General features: G+C 46.7%; 1 protein-coding gene across 10 annotated transcripts in view; it reads right to left on the minus strand.

Annotated features, from left to right (window-relative positions):
* Positions 1 to 23417, minus strand: part of Cfap57 (cilia and flagella associated protein 57) — a 72699-nt gene that overhangs the window by 47795 nt on the left and 1487 nt on the right. For 8 of the 10 annotated variants that reach the window (XR_013049303.1, XR_013049302.1, XM_042271756.2 and 5 more), the window contains exons 3-9: positions 16765 to 17081; positions 14893 to 15176; positions 12100 to 12307; positions 5978 to 6130; positions 2399 to 2538; positions 1342 to 1507; positions 680 to 793 (exon numbers count right to left, since the gene is read on the minus strand). Coding sequence is in view for 8 of the 10 variants with exons in the window: in XM_042271756.2 (XP_042127690.2) it covers positions 680 to 793; positions 1342 to 1507; positions 2399 to 2538; positions 5978 to 6130; positions 12100 to 12307; positions 14893 to 15176; positions 16765 to 17081 (1382 nt within the window). In the remaining 2 variants the exon portion in view is untranslated. Of the gene's footprint in view, positions 1 to 679; positions 794 to 1341; positions 1508 to 2398; positions 2539 to 5977; positions 6131 to 12099; positions 12308 to 14892; positions 15177 to 16764; positions 17082 to 20698; positions 20729 to 23417 lie in introns of those variants that run through there. The other 2 variants (XM_076564922.1, XM_042271763.2) reach the window with 2 other exon arrangements.

Here is a 23417-nt window from a genome sequence, read left to right on the forward strand (position 1 = left end):
TCATGACACCTGATACCCATGTTCCATCTCCACAAACTTTTTTTTTTTCAAGACTGGGTTTCTCTGTGTAGTTTTGGTGCCTGTCTTGGATCTCACTCTGTAGACCAGGCTGGTCTTGAACTCACAGAGATCCTCCTGGCTCTGCCTCCTGAGTGTTGGGATTAAAGGCATGTGCCACCACCACCCTGCCCCACAAACTCTTCAGTGCCTCTGATACTCCATCTGTCTGTGGGGTTTATATTCTCTTTTTTTTTTTTTTTTTTTTTTTTTTGAGACAGGGTTTCTCTGTGTAGCTTTGGAGCCTATCCTGGAACTCTCTCTGTAGCTCAGGCTGGCCTCGAACTCACAGAGATCCAGCTGCCCCTGCCTCCTGAGTGCTGGGATTAAAAGCATGCACTACCACTGCCCAGCTGGGTTTATATTCTCATATGCAATGGCTATCACCACCAGCCCTGTCTGGGTAACCCCTACTCACTGCTCCCAGGACCAAGCCTTTGCAGATATCACAGCTTATATTGAGCCTACCTCTTCAGCACCCACATACTTTTCTTTCATTGATCCAGTTACAATTTGCCTTTGCAGGTATTTTGTGAGCCCTGTCAGGAAAGGAGACCCCTTTGGCTAGCACAGTACATGTCTCAGTGGCCCTTGTCACCCTGGCCACTGGCCACTGACTTACCTTCCCCGTGTGGCCTTTCAGGTTGATGATGTTCTCCAGGCTCGTGGTGGTGAAAATGTGAATCACATTCCCGTTGACCGAAGCAAAGAGGTGACCTCCGTTGCTAAAGGCACACTACAGGGAGGGAGGGGGCAAGAAAGGGGGGCATCTGAGTGGAGCCCAGGGCTCTGGGAGGGGTGGGGGTGGGGAAGTGCTGCTTCCAGACACCACCAACACTCCTGTAGCTCATGGCACCAATACCTTGATGCTGCCTTGTCTGCTGGTCATTACACTGCTCTGTCCCAGAACCGGCCCCACGGTGTCTGCAACGGCACCGTTTCAGGCTGGGGAATGGGATGCTCTACCATCACTGTCTTGCTTCTTCAAGCCACCTGAGGGAAAGCTGATGGGCTGTACCTGCATCCCACTGTTGACACTGCTTCCCTGGCTCCCTCACAAACAACCTCACTTTTACCCTCCCAGCTGGGATGCTCATTTTGGGGTTGCTTTTCTTCTCTAATCTTAACCAAGATGCCCAGCCCTATCACAGATGGAATCCCACAAGGCTTTAGGTCCAGCATATTATTTGGGTGGCTGTAGAAAAGCATGGACAGAACCACGCACCGGCTACTGTTTTACATCTCCAAAGCTCCTAAGACAGACTTTGGTCCCACGGTCTTTACCTCCCTGCATCCTCTGACAGAATATTCTTTGAAAGGACGGATGTCATCGATGAGCAGATTCATAAGACGGAGTTTGTCAGCAAACCCCACCACGATGAAGTGTCCAGAGGGGTGAAGGCTAATGGTGTAGGCCTCTTCTTGGTATTCCTTAAACAGCTCCAGCGTGCTGTGAGAAAGGCCATTACTGAGTTATGAGCTGAATCTCTAACCCTCTCAAGCTCCCCCATTTTATTTGTTTTTGTGTATCTGAGTTATTTTATTGCTTGCAATCACTGTTTTCGGGATTCTGGTTGCTTGAAGATAACGCTGGGCACTGAGAACAGCCAACAGGAAAACTGGTCAAATTACCATCTAGTACTGAACACACAAGCCCAGCCGCGAGTTCAAGAATTACAAAGAATATTAAGTAATTTCTCCCAGCGGTCCCTTGTACACAAGAGTAAAGAAGAATTTGGGTGCAGTTTGGGTTTGGAGATCCTATCATTTTAGGGGGCTGGAGAGGGTTGGGACAGTAAGGAGGAAAAAGAGGAGGAGCCAAAATCTGGAGAGAACGCTGCAGCAAGAGGAGCTGAGAAAGGGATGGGACGGGAGAGCGGGAGGGACAGAGGCATTAACGGATGAGGGTGAGCTAGTGTGGAGTGTTTACCTCTGTTCCTAGAGTCTAGTAGAGGTCTGGCGTATAGCAAACATTTAATAAACCAGAAAGTAATTTTCTAGCCCACACGGGATTGGGAGACAGCTGACTAATTTGGTTTTTTTTTTTTTGGTTTTTCGAGACAGGGTTTCTCTGTGTAGCTTTGCGCCTCTCCTGGAATTCTTTTTGTAGACTAGGCTGGCCTCGAACTCACAGAGATCTGCCTGACTTTGCCTTCCGAGTGCTGGGATTAAAGGCGTGTGCCACCACCACCCGGCTAATTCGGTTTTTAGAACAAGGCTTTTCCAGCTGGAAGCTTCTAGGTCATTGCATTGGAAACCTCTCTAATGAAAACACTGCATAAACAGGCTTAATGACTGGCATTCTGTACACACGGTAGTAGCAGAGCCTTGCCCTCCTTACTTTGATTCATAATTCCAGACGCGGATGGAGCGATCCAGGGAACAGGTGGCAATGAGGGGTTTGCGGATGCAGGTAGCTAGGCCAGTGATGGACGCCGAGTGCAATGGGTACAGCAGGTACTCGAAATGGGCAGGCTCTCCCTGGAGAAACCACACAAAATGAGATCCAGCAGGGGGAGCCGAAGGCTGCCTGTGTCCTTCAGCGTGAATTAGTATCTGGCCTGTGCACACAGAGATCATACTAAGGCAAATTGTTTCGATGTTCCATATGGTTTTCCTAAGATACTGTTATTTTAAAATATTGGCGAGGCCATGGAACCTAGAGGAGAGCCTATTACTGCCTTTTTTTTTTCCTGAATCAGTATAATCTCTAACTGTATTCTTCTTCTTCTTCTTTTTTTTTTTTTTGGTTTTTCGAGACAGGGTTCTAACTGTATTCTAAACACTGACCCTTATACCCACAGGTAAGTGCGGCTATCACTTGGCATCAAAGAACCTTCTTTTTGCAGACAATGGAGAACATTACAGAAACCCACAATGGTCAAAATGCAGAGAACAACCGACCATGGTGTGCCTGCCTCCACCTATACATCTACAACCCAACCCCCACACCTGAGGCCCAGGGAATAGCACAGAAAAGGAGGCGGAAAGACTGTAAGAGCCAGAGGACCAGGATGTGTGCTTTGAGACAGTCTCTTCTTAAAAAAAAGGGGGACAGTCTGGGTGTGGTGGCACACGCCTTTAATCCTAGGCAGAGGCAGGCAGATCTCTGTGAGTTAGAGGCCAGCCTGGGCTACAGAGTGAGTTCCAGGGCATCTAGGGCTACACAGAGAAACCCTGTCTTGAAAAACAAAACAAACTAGATGGACAAACAAAAACTGACAGGAAGGGAGATGTAGGGGAGGGACCTGGGAGGACCTGGGGGGAGAAATGGGGTGTGAATATGATCAAGATTTGTTGAAATCTTTATGAAGTCTTCGAATAGTTACTAAAATATTACATACATATATGTATATATATAATTTTAGGGGCTGGAGAGATGGCTCAGTGGTTAAGATCACAGGCTGTTCTCCCAGAGGGCCTAAGTTTGAGCCCCAGCACCCACAAGACAGCTTGCAATGGTCTGTAACTCCAGTTCCATGGGATCTGATGCCCTCTTTTATTCTCCTATAGCAACACACACACACACACACACACACACACACACACACACACACACACACACACACGGTATAAAGACATACATGCAGGCAAAACACCCATATAAATAAATAAAACTTTAAAATTTTCTTATTTTAATGACAACACAAGCCTAGTGTCATAGGCTTTAACCATCTGATTCTGTGGGAACATTTGTGCGGCTTCTAACTTTGTTACTTGAGAGTACACTACAGACTGAATGTCCTTACATGTCTTTGTGTATCTCTCATTACTACCTTAGGATACATTTCTGGGGGTGGAATTCTCGGTAAATGCTGTGAATGTTCTCAAGCATCTTAATAAGCAATGCCCAATTCCTCCCTGAGGAGACTGTAGCATGTGATCGTTGGGTGTTACAAATGTCTGTGAATGAGGTGAACACACGCTAGGTCTGTTCCCACGCCAAGACAAAGAAAGGCTGAGATGACAATTCCCACCCACTCTTGTACTCTCCCACTCATAAATCTCCACACTCCCACTTCCTCCTGCATCCCTGTCTGAGACAGAGGTGCTGTGCTTCCCGATTCTTTCTGCCCTCGGTATGTTTGTCAACAGTGTTTCTACCGGCTAATTCTTAGTAGCTTTTAAACATACTCACACACGCCCCCTTTTTTCCCCACAAGGGAAGCAATTCTTTTCTCCCTCTAGGCCCCGGAGCTGTGGAATGACAGGGAGCCAGCCCGGCAAGCTCATCATGGTCTCCCTCAGAATCCCCAGCCAGGATCCTCCAGTGGGGATTTAGTATGCTCTGCTTATGCTCTGCAACGTGTTTACTTTCTGAATTTCCACGATAACTATTTCATACTATTTTTTCTTTTCTTTTTTTAAATTTATTTATTCCATATGCATTGGTGTTTTGTCTGTATGTACGTCTGTGTGAAGGTGTTGGATCCCCTCAAACTGGAGTTACAGGCAGTTATGAGCTGCCATGTGGGTGCTGGGAATCGAACCGAGGTCCTCGGGAAGAACGCCAGTGCTCTTAACTGCTGAGCCACCTCTCCAGCCCCATATTTTCTCTTTTCAAACCTCACGGTTTGAATGTGACATGCCCCTCACAGGCTCATGGGTTTGACTACTTGGTCCTCACTGGTGACACTCTTGCAACTGTGTCCATATCTGTTTGATTTTGTTTATATAAAGTATCCAGAAAAAGCAGATCTATGATGTATAAAATAGATCAGCACTTGCTTAGGGTTGAGGTGGGAGGGAGGTGGAGGATGGCAGCTAAGGGTACGGGCTATTCTCTTTAGGAGGTGATGAATGTGTCCTATAACTATAACTATAACTATAACTATAACTATAACTATAACTATAACTAACTACAGTACTGGTTGTTCAGCTCTGAATAACAAGGCTACTATAAACCACCACTGGGCTAGAGACGGAGCTCAGTGGGTAGAGAGCTTGCCTGGCATATCCATGAAATCCTGGGTTCGATCCCCAGCACGGTATAAACGCGAGAGGTGATGCCTGCACAATAGAGGTAGAGGCGGGAAAACCAGAACCCCAAGGCCATTCTTAGCTACCAGGGCTGTTTGAGTCCCTGTCTCAGAAAAAGCAAAGACAGCAATAAAAACATCCCCCAAAATATGACTGAAAAGGATATGTTAAAATCCTCAACTGATGGGCTGGAGAGGTGGCTCAGAGGTTAAGAGCACCGAATGCTCTTCCAGAGGTCCTGAGTTCAATTCCCAGCAAGCACATGGTGGCTCACAATCATTGTAATGAGATCTGGTGCCCCCTTCTGTATACATAATAAATCTTAAAAAAAAAAAAAAAAAGATTGGGGTTGGGGATTTAGCTCAGTGGTAGAGCGCTTGCCTAGCAAGCACAAGGCCCTGGGTTTGGTCCTCAGCTCTGGGGAAAAAAAATCCTCAACTGAGGTTATAGGTGGTCTATTGTCTTCCCTTTGTATATTTGAGTCCATGCTGCTAGGGAACACAGGTCTAAACTGATACTTTACAGACTTTGAAGTGTGCAGCGAACAGGGTGAGCATCATCTTCCATGGTGCTTTTTTGTTATGATGTCTGGAGTGTTTTATGGTAGTTTCCTTTGCAGCTCCAAAACAATTGAAAAAACAACCACGAAGATGATATAGAAATCTTTGGGCCCTGAGTAAGTATGGTAGTGGATTAAATTCCTTGAAAGCGCAACTGCCAGCAGGTATGTGGGGTTTGGATTTGATAGACAACATCAAGGCTGCACTCCCATCCCCCGACACCACAGCGCTTCTGCACACTCAGCTTTTCTGCTTGCTTGTATGAACAGCGCGCATAAGCCACACAGTTTTGCATGAAACCCTATCCACATGGTGAGCATCCCCTGCTGGGCATCCCAGTGCGGACTGGAAGGGGACTGATGCCCTTGGAAGAAGCTCACCTTGCTGATCTCTGTCAGAGACATGGTGATGGTGTAGAGTTGGTTCTTGCTGGTGCTGGCGATCAGGGTTTCTTCTGACGGGCTGAAGCACAGGCACAGAACGTCCTGTTTGTCTGACTGACTTGGGTCATTGCTTTGTGGGTCCATAGGGATCTGCTCAAGGCACAAAACAGTCATCAGCCATTCTCAGTCATGGTCCCACATTGTCAGCGTGTCCCTGGCTACAAGGGTTCCAGACTCCTGACCCGTCTACCTCCCTGATCTTGCTTGGGTCTGGAGAGGGAGGACTGGCGTGTCTCTGCTTCCATCAGTTTTAAAGAGCACCACGTATTCCTTTTGCAGCAACTAGCATCTGAACAGTAAGAGAGCCGCACACGTGGGAATGAGTGGGCCAGGCATCCCAATGTGAGATCCCCATGAAGTGCACATTTGTTTAAACCCACTCCAGCTGCTCACCTGTCAGATGCCCAATGCATGGGCTCACTTGGTACCCCGCACACCTGTGTGTACTTCAGGGCATCAAAGGGATGTGGTGGCCCCTCTACAATACGGGCTGGGTAAAAGGGTTCAGGAGAAGAAGGGGCCACTGCTGCCTCCAGCAGTAGGCTTGGAGGGGAGCTGTTGTTCTCAATGAGACATAATAAAATCAGATTTCCTTTCCCCTCTATAGTAGCTTCTGTTAGTGACAAAATGTGCTGACTGGCCAGCCTACTCAGGTCTTAGTTTCTGAGAGAAGTGGTTCTCAACCTGTGAGTCATGACCCCCTTGCGATAGAATCTCAGCTATTTACATAACAATTCATAACAGTAGCAAAATTATAGTTAGGAAGTAGCAATGAAATAATTTTATGGTTGGGGGTCACCACAACATGAGCGACTGTATTAAAGGGTCACAGCATCAGGAAGGTTGAGAACCACCGGGTTAGAGCCTGTGACATTCCCTGACAAATTTTTTTGGGGGGTGTCTGCTCAACACCAAAGCCTCCGCCCAGACACAACTCCTTGGTGTTTCTACACTCTGTGGGTCCCTGGGGCATGGGACACTGGGTCCTTGTGCATGGCTTCCTATGCTTGGATATAGCCTGGCCCTTCTTCACATGTCCCACATCCCTCACTCCACCAACAAGCCTTCCCTGAGCACCCTGGGATATGGAGACACATATCTCCAAAATGTACCAGTAGCACCTGGGGGCCCCATCTTGTCACATTTATCACACCATGCAAAGTAGAATGGGAGCTTTCGGCTGAGGACCCTGTCCAGCTGTTTCACTACTGTGTCCCAGTGTGTGCATAAGGTCCTGGAGTGCAGCAGGCATGCGGTGGAGTGATGGATGCAATAAATGGGTGGAAGCAAACATGGATGGATGCAGTGAATGCATGGGTGTGGCCCTGTTCTCCAAACACAGTAAGTTCCTGTAGAGAAGGGGTCACACCTGACTCCACCATCTCAGCCACCAAACATGGGATCTGTCCCCATGGTAGGTGCACAATAGATATGTGTTAAATGAGCAATGGACTCTTTCACCTTCTTTATTCTCCTTATTCATTTTCCCTCCCTCCCTTTCTCTCTCTCTCTCTCTCTCTCTCTCTCTCTTTCTTTCTCTCTCCCCTTGCTTCCTTTGTGTAAGGTGTGTGTGTGTGTGTGTGTGTGTGTGTGTGTGTGTGTGTGTATGTGTGTGCACCAATGTGTGTTCATAGATATGATGGCCAGAAGTTGACACTGGCTGTCCTCTTCTGCTGGTGGCCACGTCAGAGGAGCAGTAGATAGCAAATGACTTCAGCAGTTCAGCCCGCCAGAAAGCAAAGTACCAATGGGTGAATCTTCACTAGGCAAGGCCTGAGGGCTCTGGCTCAGGAACATCTCTTGCTACTGCTGTGTCTTTGCATGTTTGCCGCTGCTGTTTTTTGTTTTGTTTTGTTTTGTTTTCTGGTATCTGACAAGGTATGAATGGGTGTGTGGGGGGAATCCCCCATTGCCTTTAATGTAGTGTGATTATCTCATGGAAATATCCCGTTCTACTGACATTTTTATCTGTGAATTACTATGAAGATGATTTCCTCCTAAGCTGTACTGTTTAACTGAAACAATGATTTTATACAATAATAGTGTCAGTGTAAATAGAATTTTGATGATTGAAATGATTGTGACAGAGGTTAGTTTAGTGGGAAAATTAGTAAAGGTAAAGGCAGGATGTGGTGTTCTCCTCACCCCAATAAAGCAGGAACTGCAGAGGACAGAAAATAAGAACAAGGAAGTGTCACACAGCTAGGACTTATGAGTTTCTCTTGAGGAGCCATATAGACTGTGGCTTAGGTCAATGGTTAAGGAAAACAACCGTGTCCCAGAAGCTAGGCTAGCTCAAGTTCCTCTCATCTTAATGTTGAGAGATGTGTTCGTAGTTTTCAGTGTGCATAACAGCTAAAACAAAGCTTTAAATAATGACTTAAGGTTAAGTTAAGATGTTTTTGTTAATGGCTTTGAGATAGCAAATCTTAGGGAACAATTTAAGATTTAGAAAGGCACATAGTTGAGTGAGGAACTCGTTGAAGTCTAGAAACAAGAACAAGGACAGCCTGGTTATTATTAGCTGCTGTGCCTTTCTTGCTAGGATGGGTTGGTGATCAAAAGTGATGACTAATTTCTTGTACCCATTTCTGCCCTCAGCTTCCTGATATAAAAAAATTGTTAATGAGTGGGTATGTACTCTAAGGATTGAAAGTAGAGCTGACTGGTTGTTTTTCATATATAAAAGTGCTGTGGAATAATCTTGTACACTGTAAAGATTTGTCACTCAAATTGGTTTAATAAAACACTGATTGGCCAGTAGCCAGGCAGGAAGGATAGGTGGGGTAACCAAACTAAGGATGATGGGAAGGAGGAGGCAGAGTCAGGAGTTGCCAGCCAGATACAGAGGAAGCAAGATGAGAATGTCGTAGTGAAGAAAGGTACCAAGCCGCATGGCTAAATATAGATAAGAATTATGGGTTAATTTAAGTGTAATAGTAATAAGCCTGAGCTATTGGCTGAACATTTATAATTAATATAAGTCTCTGTGTGGTAATTTGGGAAGCAGCTGCTGGGTATTTGGGAGTTTCTGGTTGGGCAGAAAACTTCTGCCTACATAAAAGTTTAGATGTGATTCTTTTAAGATTTTTTATAAGATTACAATTTAAAATAAATAATAAAGTGATTGACCCTTTCCTTGTAACCATAAAATGCAGCCTGCCAGTAAAAGAACTGGCTGAGAAAAACACCTTGCTTGCTTACACTCTGTTAATCTATAACAAATTGCTTGGACACGAATGTATGCGGGTTCTTGGGAATAATTTGTTTTTCACTTGTGATACATAAAATGTTTAATCATGTAAGGGAAATGAAAAGCATCTTATTTTTCACCAGTATTCATTATAGTCATTCACTTGAAAAATAGAACGTAAACCACATTGTAATTTTTATATTGCCTGGGAGATTTTGCTGGGGTACATAGCTGTAAGAGAAAAATTAATGATAAAGGATAAATCTAGATAGAGGTAAGAAAAGAAATAAAGGGATGAGAGAGAGAGAGATGATAGAAAGACCCTCAAGGGGTGTGTGTGTGTGTGTGTGTGTGTCCCTTTTTTACCAGCCCCAGAGAGTTAAGTTTTATTCCCCCAGTTTGCCAACTCCATGGCTCCCCCTCAATCCCTGAGCTACAGAAGGCTGGTCTCATAGCAGCACTCCTCTATTGCTCTCCACTGGAGTTTTGGAGGCGGAGTCTCTCACTGAACCCAGAGCTCACCGATTGGCTAGGCTGTCTGGCCAACCAGCTCTCAGGATTCAACTGTGTCTGGCCTCCTCCCTCTGCTTGGGGGTTATAGGTGAAAACTACTGCACCTGCCTTTTGTATGGGTGCTGGGGATCTGAACTCAGGTCCTCAGTCTCAAATAGCAAAAGCTTTGTCTACTGAGCCATCCATCAAGCCCCTATGTTTTCTATATTTTTTTCTTTTAGGGATGCTATCCTAACATGGGGGGTTTCACTGAAAACAGAGATGGTGTCTCTAATTGTGACAGTAGGAGCGAGATGCTAGGGACTGGGTAGTGGGCTGTGTATGTCAGGACATGCTGAGCATTCTTCCTCTGTGTGCACAGTGGTTTCCCCACCGGTCTCTAAGCCTACATCCCAGCTGCTTTACTTTGCTCTGGTTGTGGATCAAAGGCCACCTTCCTTGGAGAGACAGTGCCCCGATGGTTCTGGAACAGAGCCCCTCCAGCTTCTGGGTCTCTTCCTGGCTGGAGTTTCTGCCCTGTGTTGTTCTCATCTGACACACTGTTCATTTTTGCTTCTCTGCTTGTTGAGTCCTGAGCTTGGGCTCTTCACGTGCTGACTCCCCGCCACCCCCCACCCCCCCACCCCTCACCCTTCCTCCGCCCGCATGCCACACTGTGTGTCCAGCCCCCAACACTGAGCCTGCCAGGCTCAGTAAACATTTGATAAATTCCTGTGACATTTCTTTATGGGCTAAGTAAACTCTCACTGCGTCAGCCTGTGCCTTCTCCCTCCCCACACTCCTCTTCGTCTCTCCAGTTTCCCTATTTCTGGCCTCTTTCCCAGGCTTCCCACTTCAAAGCCTGGACATCATTTCTGGGCGCTCATTGAGAACACTCCTGCCTCTACCCAGAATTAGTCTTCACAAGGGCAATCTTTCTTCCCCTTGCCCCTGCTACCCACGGCTACGATCTTAGGCCTCACTAGCTTTGGGTTATACCAACCAAAAAGCTCTCCACTGATTCCTGGCTACAGCCATGTGGCCACTGCCATTCTTTGAACGCTGAGTACCCAGCAGGGCATGTGGGGATCTACACAGCCTCCCGTCTCATGCCTTTTACCTCTACCTCTCATGGGGGTTATCATATCATGTCTAAACAGAGAAACACAGCTTTGGAGGTTCAAGAGCTCATTTCAGTCAATAAATCACAGAGTTATTTCTGACACCATGTATCCATGGGCAGATCAATTTTTCTTAAACATATTCCTTTCCACCCCAAATCCTTGTGGACTGCTGAAGTATGTTCCAGACTGGCATTTGCTACCTTTCACTGGCCACGGTGCCCCTCTTTTCCTCTCAAGTGTCATGAGCCCCTTTGTACAGGGCAGCAGGGCATGTCTCCCCTAGGCTGCCAGGGTGTCCCTGCTGAAGCTGCTGTCTCCACCTGGAGTTCCTGGTTATGTCCTCTTGTCAGGTGTCCTCCATGTTCTAAGATCCCTCAAGAGTAGCATCAAACACCAAGGAGCCTTCTTGGCTCTTCCCCAAGCTGCTCTACTATGCCTGTCTCCACAGCTTTCGAGGTTGAGGACCAGGACAGTCTGAGACTTTCCTTGGGACCCTGATGTATGGGAAAATAACTCAGTTCTTTGTCTAAAACCAGGTACATGCCAGCCAAGGCCAGTAATGACCTAGGACCAGGCCTTGGGGAAACCACAGTTTTCTGGGTCCTGAGAACTTGACCCTTCTGAAGGCTGTGGTCATCAGTCCCAAGGCTGTTGAGTGCTTGATCTTTGATGCACTTGAGATATCCTGTGTTTCATTTGTGCGACATTGCTTGACTAGCTTCCTGTTGACTTCATCCCACTGTACAATAGTTTTCTGTTGACTCTGTCCCACGTCCCCCTGCAAGCTGCATTTAAGATGCCGCACTCGTTAACAAACTTGCTTGCATGAGCCATCAGCATAAGAGCCCCTGATCCCAACTTTCCCATCCTCTTTATTTTCTCATCTCCTGGTCCTCCCCCTCAGGACTCTGTCATTGAAGAACAACCTGCTGGTCCAGGTCATTTCTGTATCATTTATGCCATAAACGTGTGTGCTGGGCAGTGTGCTTAATATTGCGGATATAATAATGGAAGGGTTGTGGGATATCAGAGTTCAGGGAGGAAGTCTCTCTGCATTAATTTGACACATTTCCCCATAGGACTTAAATCCAGATATTGCTACTTCTAAATCCCAATCCAGTTTCCTGGCTCCTGAATTTCTCAGGACGGGGCTCGCTGACTGTGTCTCCCCAGTCCTTCCTGATGAAATGCTCTGTCAGAGCATGGCTGCTGAACAATGCCCTCAAGGACCCCGTTTGCTTTCTCCTTACCCGGATTTCCCTGCTCTCTCGGTAGAAGTCCTTGTCTTCCACCTTCTCAAAGAGCAGCACCCTGCCTGGCCCAGCCGAGCAGGCGAACCCCTTTGAATAGGCAGCGATGGCAAATACTTGGGGCATGGACATGTGGTGGGGGTAACTGGTTGCCACCATCTGTTCGAAGGAGGGGACCGGGGAGCTGGGTGGTGGAAATTCGATCAGGCTGGAAAAGGAAGAGAGCACATGATGTTTTTTGGAGACAATCCTAAGGAGAAGCAGTAAGCTCTGGGGGGGTGCGGCGGGGGGAGGGGGGGAATGGTCGGTACACAAATTTAATTCCAGGACACAGGCAGGTGGATCTCTGTGAGTCCAAGGCCAGCCTGGGCTACATAGTGAGTTTCAGTATGTAAGCCACATAAGGAGACCCTGTCTTCTGAGAGAGGGGGTGGGAGATATCCTTGGTTGTGAGTGATGCCACCCATGGATCTCCTTTCCCAAAGCCAAATGCTGCTGTCTGGCGTGGGAACTCCACACGGCACGGTGAGTATGTCTGCTGGACGGAGGATGGGGGTTACCAACTTAGTTTAGAAATAAGTGGATCAGGGGACTGGGTGTAGTAAGATAATATAACTGCCTGGCAGAGCTGAGATTTGAACCCAGGTCTCTTTTTCCATTCCTTTAGGCATACAATAAATATTTATACCTGCTTATAAATGTTAATTTAGAGTTATAAGGGCTCCGTGAAACCACAGTGTATAAGATCAGCACAGCCCTTGGCCCCAGAAGCTTCAAGTCTCAGGCTCATGTGCTAAGGACTGGTAAGGGGCAGCTAGGCATGCCACAAAGACCTAGCTACAGGCAACACAGGCTTTCTGAGGGCAGGAACTGAGGAGGTGCACCTGCCCGAGGTGAGCAGAGGCCAAGTGCTCTTGGTCAGGCACTCCGGGGCAAACGGGAACCGGTGAGCATGCGTCTGTGTATTGGGGTAGTGAGCAGACAGAACTGCACTGACTGAGCCCACAAGCAAGAAAATACATTGGTCATGCAGGGAACCCAGAGATGAGAGCTGATGTTCCTTTTCAGGAGGGGAGACAGGCAGTGCTGCTGGGCTGAGCTAAGGGGCCTCTGTGCTGGGAGTCCTGGACCCACCAAAATACTGTGCATATAGCACACACAGACACGTGTCTTCATAAAATGTTGTTATAAAATTCCAAGATGTAGTGGCATATAAGGGATGATCTGAACTACCTAATGGAAGTAGTCATTACGAAAGGGGGGAATAATTCCATCAAGACTTCCTTAGGAAGTCATTCTCAAGCCACAAAATAAAGAGATACCAACCAGCATGGGGAGGGATTGTGGGAACTGGGGGACCAGAAGTTACTGAGGAGGAAGAATCCATAGGGTGCCAGGTGGCGGGGAGATTGGGCTCTTGGCTCAGAGAGAAGGAAATGGAATTCTGGTCCCTGTCAGAGATCTTAGGTCTCCGTCCCCTGGTCTGTAAAGCTGGCGTGATGAGGACAGGCACCGTGAAGGACAGGACTCCCACGGCTTTGTCAACAGTGTCTGACACATCCCACAGCAATTCCACTATGTGTGAGAGGTGACCACTCCTGTCACAGTGAAGATGGAACCACCCCTCCCCGGCAGCCTTCTGTCAGATCTACTGAGTCCACTTCCTTACCCCTCTTTGCTCATGGTTACCTCCCTTTTGCCTGTCACCGCCTGAGGGCCTGTCAAGTCGCCTTGCACGCCGCAAGGGCTCTGAGGGCCTTTATGTCATGAATTTGGTAAATTAGGCAGCCAGCCATAGAAAACATGCTTTTGAAAAAAAACACCTACAATTTTGAAGACTTGTCATACTGAACTGTGTATAAAACGAGACTAGGCATAAAAATAAAAAGAGTTGTATGTAGGCCATGGTCATCGTGGCCAGGTTTGTGCTTGAATAGAGATGGGTGCTGAAAGAGAAGGAAGAAATGGGTATAGCTGGTTTTCAAGGTGAAGGGTGATAAGCGGCTTAAACAAGATTATTTTTAGTTTATGTCTGTGGGTCTAGCTCATATGTATGTAAGTGTGCTGCATGGGTACATGGTGCTTGAAGTGGCTGTCCCCTCTCATAACAGGACCCACTCTAACAGGACCCGTTGTCCACCCCCCCAACCCCCCTAGTTTGCTAAAACCTCGCCCCATATTACCCCACCATCCTATCTATGTTGACTCATGTCTGGCTTCAATCAGACCCTCAGGAAGTATGTCCAGTATGGTAGCCAATTAGAGTCCTACTTGGTCACAAGCAGGAACTGTTCTTGCTATTTTCAGTCCAACAGACCCCTGACACAGCAGACAGACAGACCCCTGACACTGTAGCCACAGTTGCTGGCCAGATGTCATGAGCCAATCATAAAATGACTCCTGTACCAGTAAGAGTCCATACCCAATCACTTAAAAGTCAACTTAACCACAGCTGTAATTACCCTAGTCCTGCATAAAAGGAGCCTGCAAGCTTCTCTTGGGGTTACCATTTTGTCAGACGGTTTTACCCCAGCATGCTGGAATTTTTATTCTCAAGAAATTAAATGCTCTTGTTGATTACTTATGTGTCTGATGGGCTTTTTGTGGGACTTCTTATGGACCCTGACAGTGCCCTCAGAGGCCAGAAGATGGCGCCAGATGTCCTGGAATGATTGTGAGCTGCCATACAGGTGCTAGGAACCAAATCTGTGAGAGGCTTTGGAAGAAGCTCATTTTACGTAACTTGGGCAGAACAATGAGGGCGGGCACTAGCCCAGCAGAGGGCACTGTTACCTCTCTGACTTGTGGATGATATCCAGGCTCTTAGAGCTAGTGGGCTCCTTGACCATTATATTCGTCTCCCAGCGCTGATCTCCAGATTCAAAGAGACAGAGCCTGCCGGTGTCGGTGCCAGCGATGATCCTGTCATCAGACACCCAGGCATGGGCTAGGTAGTTTGGGGATTCTCCCCTCTGGAAATTGGTTTGCTTTAGGGTTCCTTCAGCAAAACGGAGCAGCTTAAATAGCCCATTTCCAGTGACACAAACTTGAGTATTGTCCTGGGGGTTGATGCTGACCTGCAAAATGTCAGGAGACAAAAGAAAAAAAAAAAAGACAGTCTGACTCTTGATGCAATTATTCCCACTTTACCAGTTAATACTCACTTTAGGTAGTTCAGAATGTCTCGTACATATCATAGAATCATGGAATTTTATATTTGATAAAGATACATATCTATATCTACTGGATGGGACTATCAGTCAACACACTTTAAAAAGAAAGTAGAATAAACAATCTTTTTTATTTTTGTAGCCCAGGCTGGCCTTGAACTCACTATGTGGCCCAGGCTGGTCTTAAACAGATACTCCTCCTGCCTCAACTTCCCGAGTGGTGTGATTGCAGGCATGCACTAACATGTTTTCTGGTCTGAGCAGAGCTCTACTCTGTGCCAGCATGAGGGAATGCAGTTCAGTTGGAAGCAGAGACATGGGGTTGAGCCGGTGTATGGAGGCCTGTCCAGGGGGAGGAAAGCACACATCTGGAGGGATGATGTGGTCTTCCACCAGATGAATTTCCTGCAGCTGGAGCCCTTATCCAACACACACTAAGGGCAGTTAACATGCTGTCCTCACTAGACAGAGAGCAACTTGTGGTACATTGTGCCTAGTCTCTGTGTAGGTGCCGAGGGGGCACCTAGTAGATGCTCATTGGATCTACTACAGAGGAGGTTCTCTCTGCTCTGGGGAGGGCTCACCACTGGGATACTATGTCCTGGATGAAACAGCCTTTTGGTTCTCCCTGCCTCTGCAATTCGGCAATCAACACTTTTCTCTGTATTAAGAAGGGATGTGAGTGTTTTGCTGGTGGTGCCCTGGCTTACGCATCAACCTTTGAGAAATGAATGATGCATGCTTAAAGCTCTGATGAGCTAGTATCTCTGACCATGGACAGTACAGACTTCTTGAGCTTGTGAAAATGAATACATGATGCTGGACAGAGATATAAAATTTTGGGACTCCCTGCCTAAGCAGTCAACCAACCTGTTTCCTAGTGGCTCATTTTGTTCTGAAACCACAATAGAAAATTCTATTCTCCACACAACTGTAACTTCATTGGCAGTTTCTTACACATCTACCTTTTTGCTGGGCATGGTCCCATCTACCTCTAATCCCAGCACTTGGGAGGCAGAGGCAGGGGAGATCGTAAATTCATGGCTAGCCTGAGCTATGTAGTCATAACCTGTTTTAAAACCCAAACAACACCCCTCCTAAACAAAATAAAAACCCAAATCTATCAATTTATATGCCGTTCCTGAAATCCTCCTGCTGCCCAAAGGGGCCAGAACCAAGGAGAGTAAGTTTTAGATAGCACAGCTGGGTCTAGCCTGTGCCAGGCAGTAGTTCCGGGCCAGGCGAAGGAAGACAGAAGACAGCTGGGAAACAGCTGGCTCTGCCTCTCACCACTTCTGCAGTCTTAGCTGAGTTACTTGGCCTCTTAGGGCCTCAAGTCCCTCATCTCTAAGATGGGGTAATAACCACATATTCCTATGTGCTTCTCATGAAGCCGGGTGTTACAACGCATGGTAGAAATGAGTATAAAGTGCCAAGTAGAAGTCTGGCGCTTACTGCTTTACAACGGGGAAGGCATGTGCCATGCAGGGGGTACCTGGTAGATGGGGTTGTTCTGAACATCAGATCTAACAATGGCCATTACTTTCTGCTTTTCCCATAGCCAATAGACGAGGTTTGACTCTGGAGGCGACGTCTGGGTCAGCAGGTATTTAGAGTCTGGAGAAAAAGCCATGCTGATAAACTTTTGAACTTGGAAGTCAAAATTATTCAGGACTTTGCGCTTCCGGCAAGGGATGGATGACAGCTCATAAATAGTGATGGTAGGTTTTTCCAGCACAGTCTCGGAGATAGCGAGGTATCGCCGATTGGGACTGATGGACAAGGCCAGCATGCCCTGACTCTTGTCTGAGCCTGCAAAAGGAGGTAAAAGGGGGGACTGAGGGCAGACAATGCTTCCATCAAGGTCCAACCAGGCTTAGCAAGGCGCACCACCGACAGAGGAGAAAGGTGTATGATGTGCAAAGATCAGTCCTGGGCCACCCCTTGGTTCAACTGTATGCAGGCAACTGTGGAAATGACTGGGATGGGCACCTCACTAGGTGAGTGAGGATGCCAAGGAGTCTTTTCTGAGTCAGGACCAGATAGGATGGAGGAAGCTGCCCGTGGCAGGAGAAGCTCGAGCAGTGAATGGCTGTAGTAGAGGGTGCATATGGTGGGGAAATCCTAAGGAGATGGATTGCTGGGGCACTGTGTGGGAGTCAGGGGCGACCAGGGATGGGCCGACAAGGGTGGGGTAGGCTCCAATCCTGCAGGCCTTCACACCTTGAGAATCCAGCATTGGGTACTCTACTGCAGAGGCTGGATGCTAGCTACTCAATTGCTCAGTCTGGCAGTTAGGCAGACGCGGAAGTCTATGATGGAGCTTTGTGCTTCCTTGATAAGCAGGAAGATGTGCATACTGTCTTCCCTTTTCCTAGCCAGAAACCCTGCCAGCGTCTTGCGGCCACGCAGATGAAGTGAAAGCTGTGGTGAGGATTAAAGTGTGACACTTCATCCAGAAGCCAGTGCAGGGCCGCAGCAGGCCCTACCACGTGGGCCGTGGGCATTTTGCTCTCACGGGTCTCTTCCTTCATTAAAAATGATAAAAATAGGGCTGGTGACTTTTCCACAGGACCGGAGTTGGGTTCCCAGCACCCACATCAGGTGGCTCACAATCACCTGTAACTCCAGCTCCAGGGGGATCCAAAGCCTCTGGCCTCCACAGGCACACCCCCCACCCCCTGACATGCACATGCCTCCTGTGCATACATGTACACATAATTATACATAAAAAACAATAAAAATCGGGCTAGCAAGCTGGCTCAGTGGGTAAGAGGGCTTGCTGCTTTAGTCCACACTAGGATCTTCACAAAACTCACGTAAGGACACCGTTCTCAACATACCTGTTCTTGCACAAGGCATGGCTGTGTCAAGTACCTGCCCAGAAATCTGATGCCCAGAACCCACATGGTAGAAGGAAGGAACAAATATCTACAAGTTGTCTTCTGACCATCACATGCATGCCATGGCAAGCAAGTGTACAAGCACGAACACATACACACATACACACACACACACACACACACACACACACACACACACACACTGAATAAATAAGTGTAACAGAATTGAATAGATATGTATATTATGTACATATATATTCATATATTTGGTGGTTGCACTTACATACACAGGAATATAATCCAGGCTGGATTTGCTATCATATAATGATTATTGCCATATTCAATTTCTTCTTATATTAATACAAAGTAAATCTTTTCAGAGGCCCCCAAGTATTGTGGGCCCTAGGCACTGTGCACAGGGGTGAATCACTGTGAATGTGGGTCCCAGACAGGGCGGTTGAGTGGGGTAGAGGAAGATGCACTAGCAGATTATGGGAGTCCCTCTGTGATGGGCTCCACGCTGCTGATTTGCAGCAAGCTAAGGAGGGGTGAGTGAGTATATTGTCCGCAGCACAACTGCCCCGCACACAGAACTTCTGCAGGGAGCCTGGTGGGACAGCTGTGTCGGAGAGGAGCGTGGCTCCGGGTTACTGAGAGCCTTGCACAAGGCTTAGATTGCAGTTGGGAGGCCACAGGAGCCACTGGGAACCTTTAGGAAGGGTCAGATGTGCACTGTAGGAAAATCTCCCCAGCAGCCATGTGGATGGCAGTCCTGAAGGCAGGGAAACTGGTCAGCAGGGGAAGCGAAGAGCTAGAGGTGGTGGTAGCAATATGCTATATGACGGCAGCAGGAACAGTGCGCATGTCAAAAGGGGTGATTAGGGAAGTGTAAATAGGTAGAACCGGTAGAATCCAGTGAATGACATGGAGGTTTGTGGGCCCTGTGGAGAAGTGGGACACCAGGAGAGGAGTACAGGCTGGACAAGTTAGACTCTGCTGATTTTTCCTTAAAAGGGCCCCTCTGAATCACTGAACTTTAACTGTGTGTATTTGTTTCTAGCTTTTAATGATTTGATTGATTTACATTTAAATTTTCAATCTATCCTGGGCCCATGATGAGAAAGGATAATTACTGAGACTCTAGGGTCTAGAGAGACAGCCCTGAGGTTGAGTGTGGCCTGCTCTTCCAGAAGAACTGGGTTCGATTCCGTGTCCCTGAGTTGGGAAGCTCAAACTGCGTGTAACTTCAGCTCCAGGGGATCTGATATCTAGCCTCTGCAGGCACTGCACACTCATGCAGACACACACACACATACACATTAAAAAAAAAGAAGTATGAGTCTTTTCCTGGAACTCACTTGGTAGCCCAGGCTGGCCTCAAACTCACAGAGATGCGCCTGGCTCTGCCTCCCGAGTGCTGGGATTAAAGGCGTGTGCCACCACTGCCCAGCTAGAAGTAAGACTCTTAATGGCTTCCCATTTCTCAAAGACATGACTGGCTAGCTTAGCACTGAATCCTAATACCACGTGTATGTTAAAGTCACATATTTATATACATATTTACTGGGCTTCTGGGATATTTATGCCTGGGTCTCATTGCTTTGGTAATAAAATGTCTTTAACATGAGTTTGGATATCCAGCAAGGAAAGAACATGAGGAAAGAGGAAATAATAAAAATGGATTTTGGATGTGTACTATGAACTCCATAGTGTGAATATTTGGGGGTAAAAGGATGTAGAAGTTGAGTAAGGTTTTGAAGCTGAGGGCAGAGGCTGGGACTGAAGCAAGGATGGGAGGGAAATGGCATAAAGCCAGGGACACGTTCGTGTCTGGAGGAGGCAAGGGAACGTGTTTACACTTGTGCTTTCTACCCGGCTGCACTGTGGGAAGCGTTTTTCCCCCTCATTGACACAAGCCTGAGTACTGGAAAGTACGCTTATCTCTGCTACAGCATGGAGCTTGTGGAGGGCAGGGACCATGGCTTTCTCGCTCATTCATTCATTTGCTCATCCAGGGACTGAATACCAGCAGGTGCTTGGCATAGCCATGCCTTGTGCAAGAACAGGCATGTTGAGAATGGTGTCCTGAACTGAGTTTTGTGAAGATCATAGTGTGGACTAAAGCAAAATGTCTACAGCATCACTAGGCAACAGAGTCCTCCAGGACCGTTGTTGTGACATGGTCACTGATGGCAATCCTTCCATGTGGCCCATGACCAGACTTCTTGACTGATTTTAGCTTGTCAGACATACTGCACTCAGTCCAGTTAATTCACTTATCCTTGAAATACCTCCATCTCTCATCCCCCTTTCTTGGTTCTTCTTCTGCTAGTTTTTCCACGTCTCCCTACTGTAACTGGAGTAGTCTCTGAGCTAACGGAAGCCTGGGAGTCCAAACTGCCCCTTACATTCCATTTAGTTGCTTCTGTGTGTCTCAAGCAGACATGTCTCCTCTCTCAGCCCTTTCTCACTCTGGCTGCTCAAGTGTAACAACCGTGCTTCTGTGTCTGTTTAGGAGGAAACCAGTCACGCCTAATCCAAAACAGACCCCGGACTGCCCCCACCCTGCCTTACACATCCCCTTACCTGATGTTATCAGTCCCCTCTCAAGATGTCTGAGATCCCAGAGAACTCTTAGGTGAATGAGAAAGGAAAACAGGAAATGGGACACACACACACACACACACACACACACACACACACACACACACACACACACACACAGACAAAGAAGACATTACAAACATCTAGGGAAAGATTGTGTACCACAAAAATAGGATCCCAGTGGCTAATTCCTTAGCTACTATAACAAAGCAGAGGCCAAAAGACAATGGAATAAAACCTGTACCCCCAAAATTCTATACCCCATTAAACTAGCTTTTTAAATGAAGATGAAATAAAACATTCTCAAACTAACAAAAACTTGGAGAATTCAGCGCTATGTCTCATCACTAAATGTTGATGGAAAAGGATCCCAGCTGGACTATATGAATTATACCAAGCAACAGTGGCAGAACCTAGTGAATATGAGAGAAAATATACTCAAATATTGTCTGTATATATAAAATGATGGTTGGTTTAGTGTTAGTAAGGCATATACAAAGTTCTATATTAGATACCAAAAATACATGCTAGAAAATCCATAATCTGTTCACTGAGGGCAAAAGCACAGAAAACTGGGAAAAAAGAATTTATTTAACCTGATATAGGACACTGACATTTGTTCATAGCAAATATCTTTCTTTATAAGGAGATATGAATAGAATTTCTTTATGACCAGAAACATAACGACTAGGAGCATTTTCATTGCTTCTACTTAACTCTCTCAAGATGCTTCCCAGTACAGTGACACAAGGTAAAGAAACCATTATTATTGTAGATGTGTCTATAGAAAAGTTACTGATAGTCCAGCAAATATGCTGGACATAAAAGATAATAAATTCAACTCCCCCCCCCCCGTGTGTGTGTGTGTGTGTGTGTGTGTGTGTGTGTGTGTGTGTGTGTGTGAGTACGCACTTGCCATGGCACACTTGCAGAGGTCAGAGGACACCCTGGGGTGTGGGTCTTCCATCCTGTTTGAGGCAGGGCCTCTTTGCTGTTCACTGCTGTGCATGCCAGGCTAGCTGGGCTACAGGCTTCTGTGGCATCTCCTATGTCTATTTCCCATCTTTCCACAGAAGCAAGGGATGTCAGATGTGTGCTATCACTCCTGGCTTTATGTGGGTTCACTGAGGTCCTCACACATGCCCGGCAAGTGCTTTACCCACTTTGCTATGTTCCCAGCCCGTCAGCTATACTTAATATGGTTTATTCTTCCATAATGTTTACATGGTATTTGATAACTTTTTTGGAGGGGAGTTGAGACAGAGTTTCCTTGTGTAACAAACAGCTCTGGGTGCCCTACAATTCACTTTGTAGACCAGGCTGGTCTTGAACTCAGAGTTTCTCCTGCTTCTGTCTCGTGAGTGCTGGGATTAAAGGTGTGTGCCACCCCTGTCAGGCATTTGATAAGTTTTACTTCATTAAAATTAAGAATTATTGTTGGGTAATGGTGGTGCACGCCTTTAATTCCAGCACTAGGGAGGCAGAGGCAGGTGGATCTCTGTGAGTTTGAGGCCAGCCTGGTCTACATAGTGAGTTCCAGCACAGCCAGGGCTGTTACACAGAGAAACTCTGTCTTGAAAAAAAAAAAAAAACAAACCAAACAAACAAACAAAAAAACCTAAGAATTATTCTCCATCCCAAGATACCACGAGGAGGAAAAAGCACAGGCTGCAGAAGAGAATTATTTCTAACACACACATCTGACAAAAATGATTAGCATACAGAGTATACAAGTGTGTCCATAACTCAATAGAGCTACCCCTCAAAACGAAACTCACAAAAATAATAGAAAAGTTAATAAAAAGCCATTTAACCTAAATCGAAGCAGGGATATTCCATAAACATGTGAAAAGATACCCATCTTAATTAGCAATATAGACATGCAAGTTAAAACAATACATCCCTTGGCCGGGCGGTGGTGGCGCACGCCTTTAATCCCAGCACCCGGGAGGCAGAGCCAGGTGGATCTCTGTCAGTTCGAGGCCAGCCTGGGCTACCAAGTGAGTCCCAGGAATGGTGCAAAGCTACACAGAGAAACCCTGTCTCGAAAAACCAAAAAAAAAAAAAAAAAAAAAACACATCCCTTTTTTGATAACTATAATCTCTCTCTCACACACACAAATCAGGAAGTTGAACTGCAAGAGCTGGTGAGGATGGGTAAGGGACACTTATGCATTGTCAGTAGCAACATAAACCAATACGATCACATTTCTCTGTAATTTTAGTTCTGGTCATGTGTCCTGGAACTTCTTTGCAGACATGTGTGAATGCAAGAATGGTTAATGGTGGTATGTTTCTTTTTTTTTTTTTTTTTTGGTTTTTCGAGACAGGGTTTCTCTGTGTAGCTTTGCGCCTTTCCTGGAGCTCACTTGGTAGCCCAGGCTGGCCTCGAACTCACAGAGATCCGCCTGGCTCTGCCTCCCAAGTGCTGGGATTAAAGGCGTGCGCCACCACCGCCCGGCTGGTATGTTTCTAAATAACAATTAATTGTTATTTCTCACATGCCCCTCAAATCTGGAATGGCTATAGAGTAAGTGTGTGTGTGTGTGTGTGTGTGTGTGTGTGTGTGTGTGTGTGTGCAATCCCAATGCAACAAAATGAACTCAGTTCTATGTGTCAAAATGCATGACTCACAGAAGCTGAACAAAAGATGCTAGCAACATTACACACAGACTATGATTCCATCTGTATAAAATAGGAA

Source organism: Peromyscus maniculatus, chromosome 2 (genome assembly GCF_049852395.1).
Source record: "Peromyscus maniculatus bairdii isolate BWxNUB_F1_BW_parent chromosome 2, HU_Pman_BW_mat_3.1, whole genome shotgun sequence".
Taxonomy (NCBI): domain Eukaryota; kingdom Metazoa; phylum Chordata; class Mammalia; order Rodentia; family Cricetidae; genus Peromyscus; species Peromyscus maniculatus.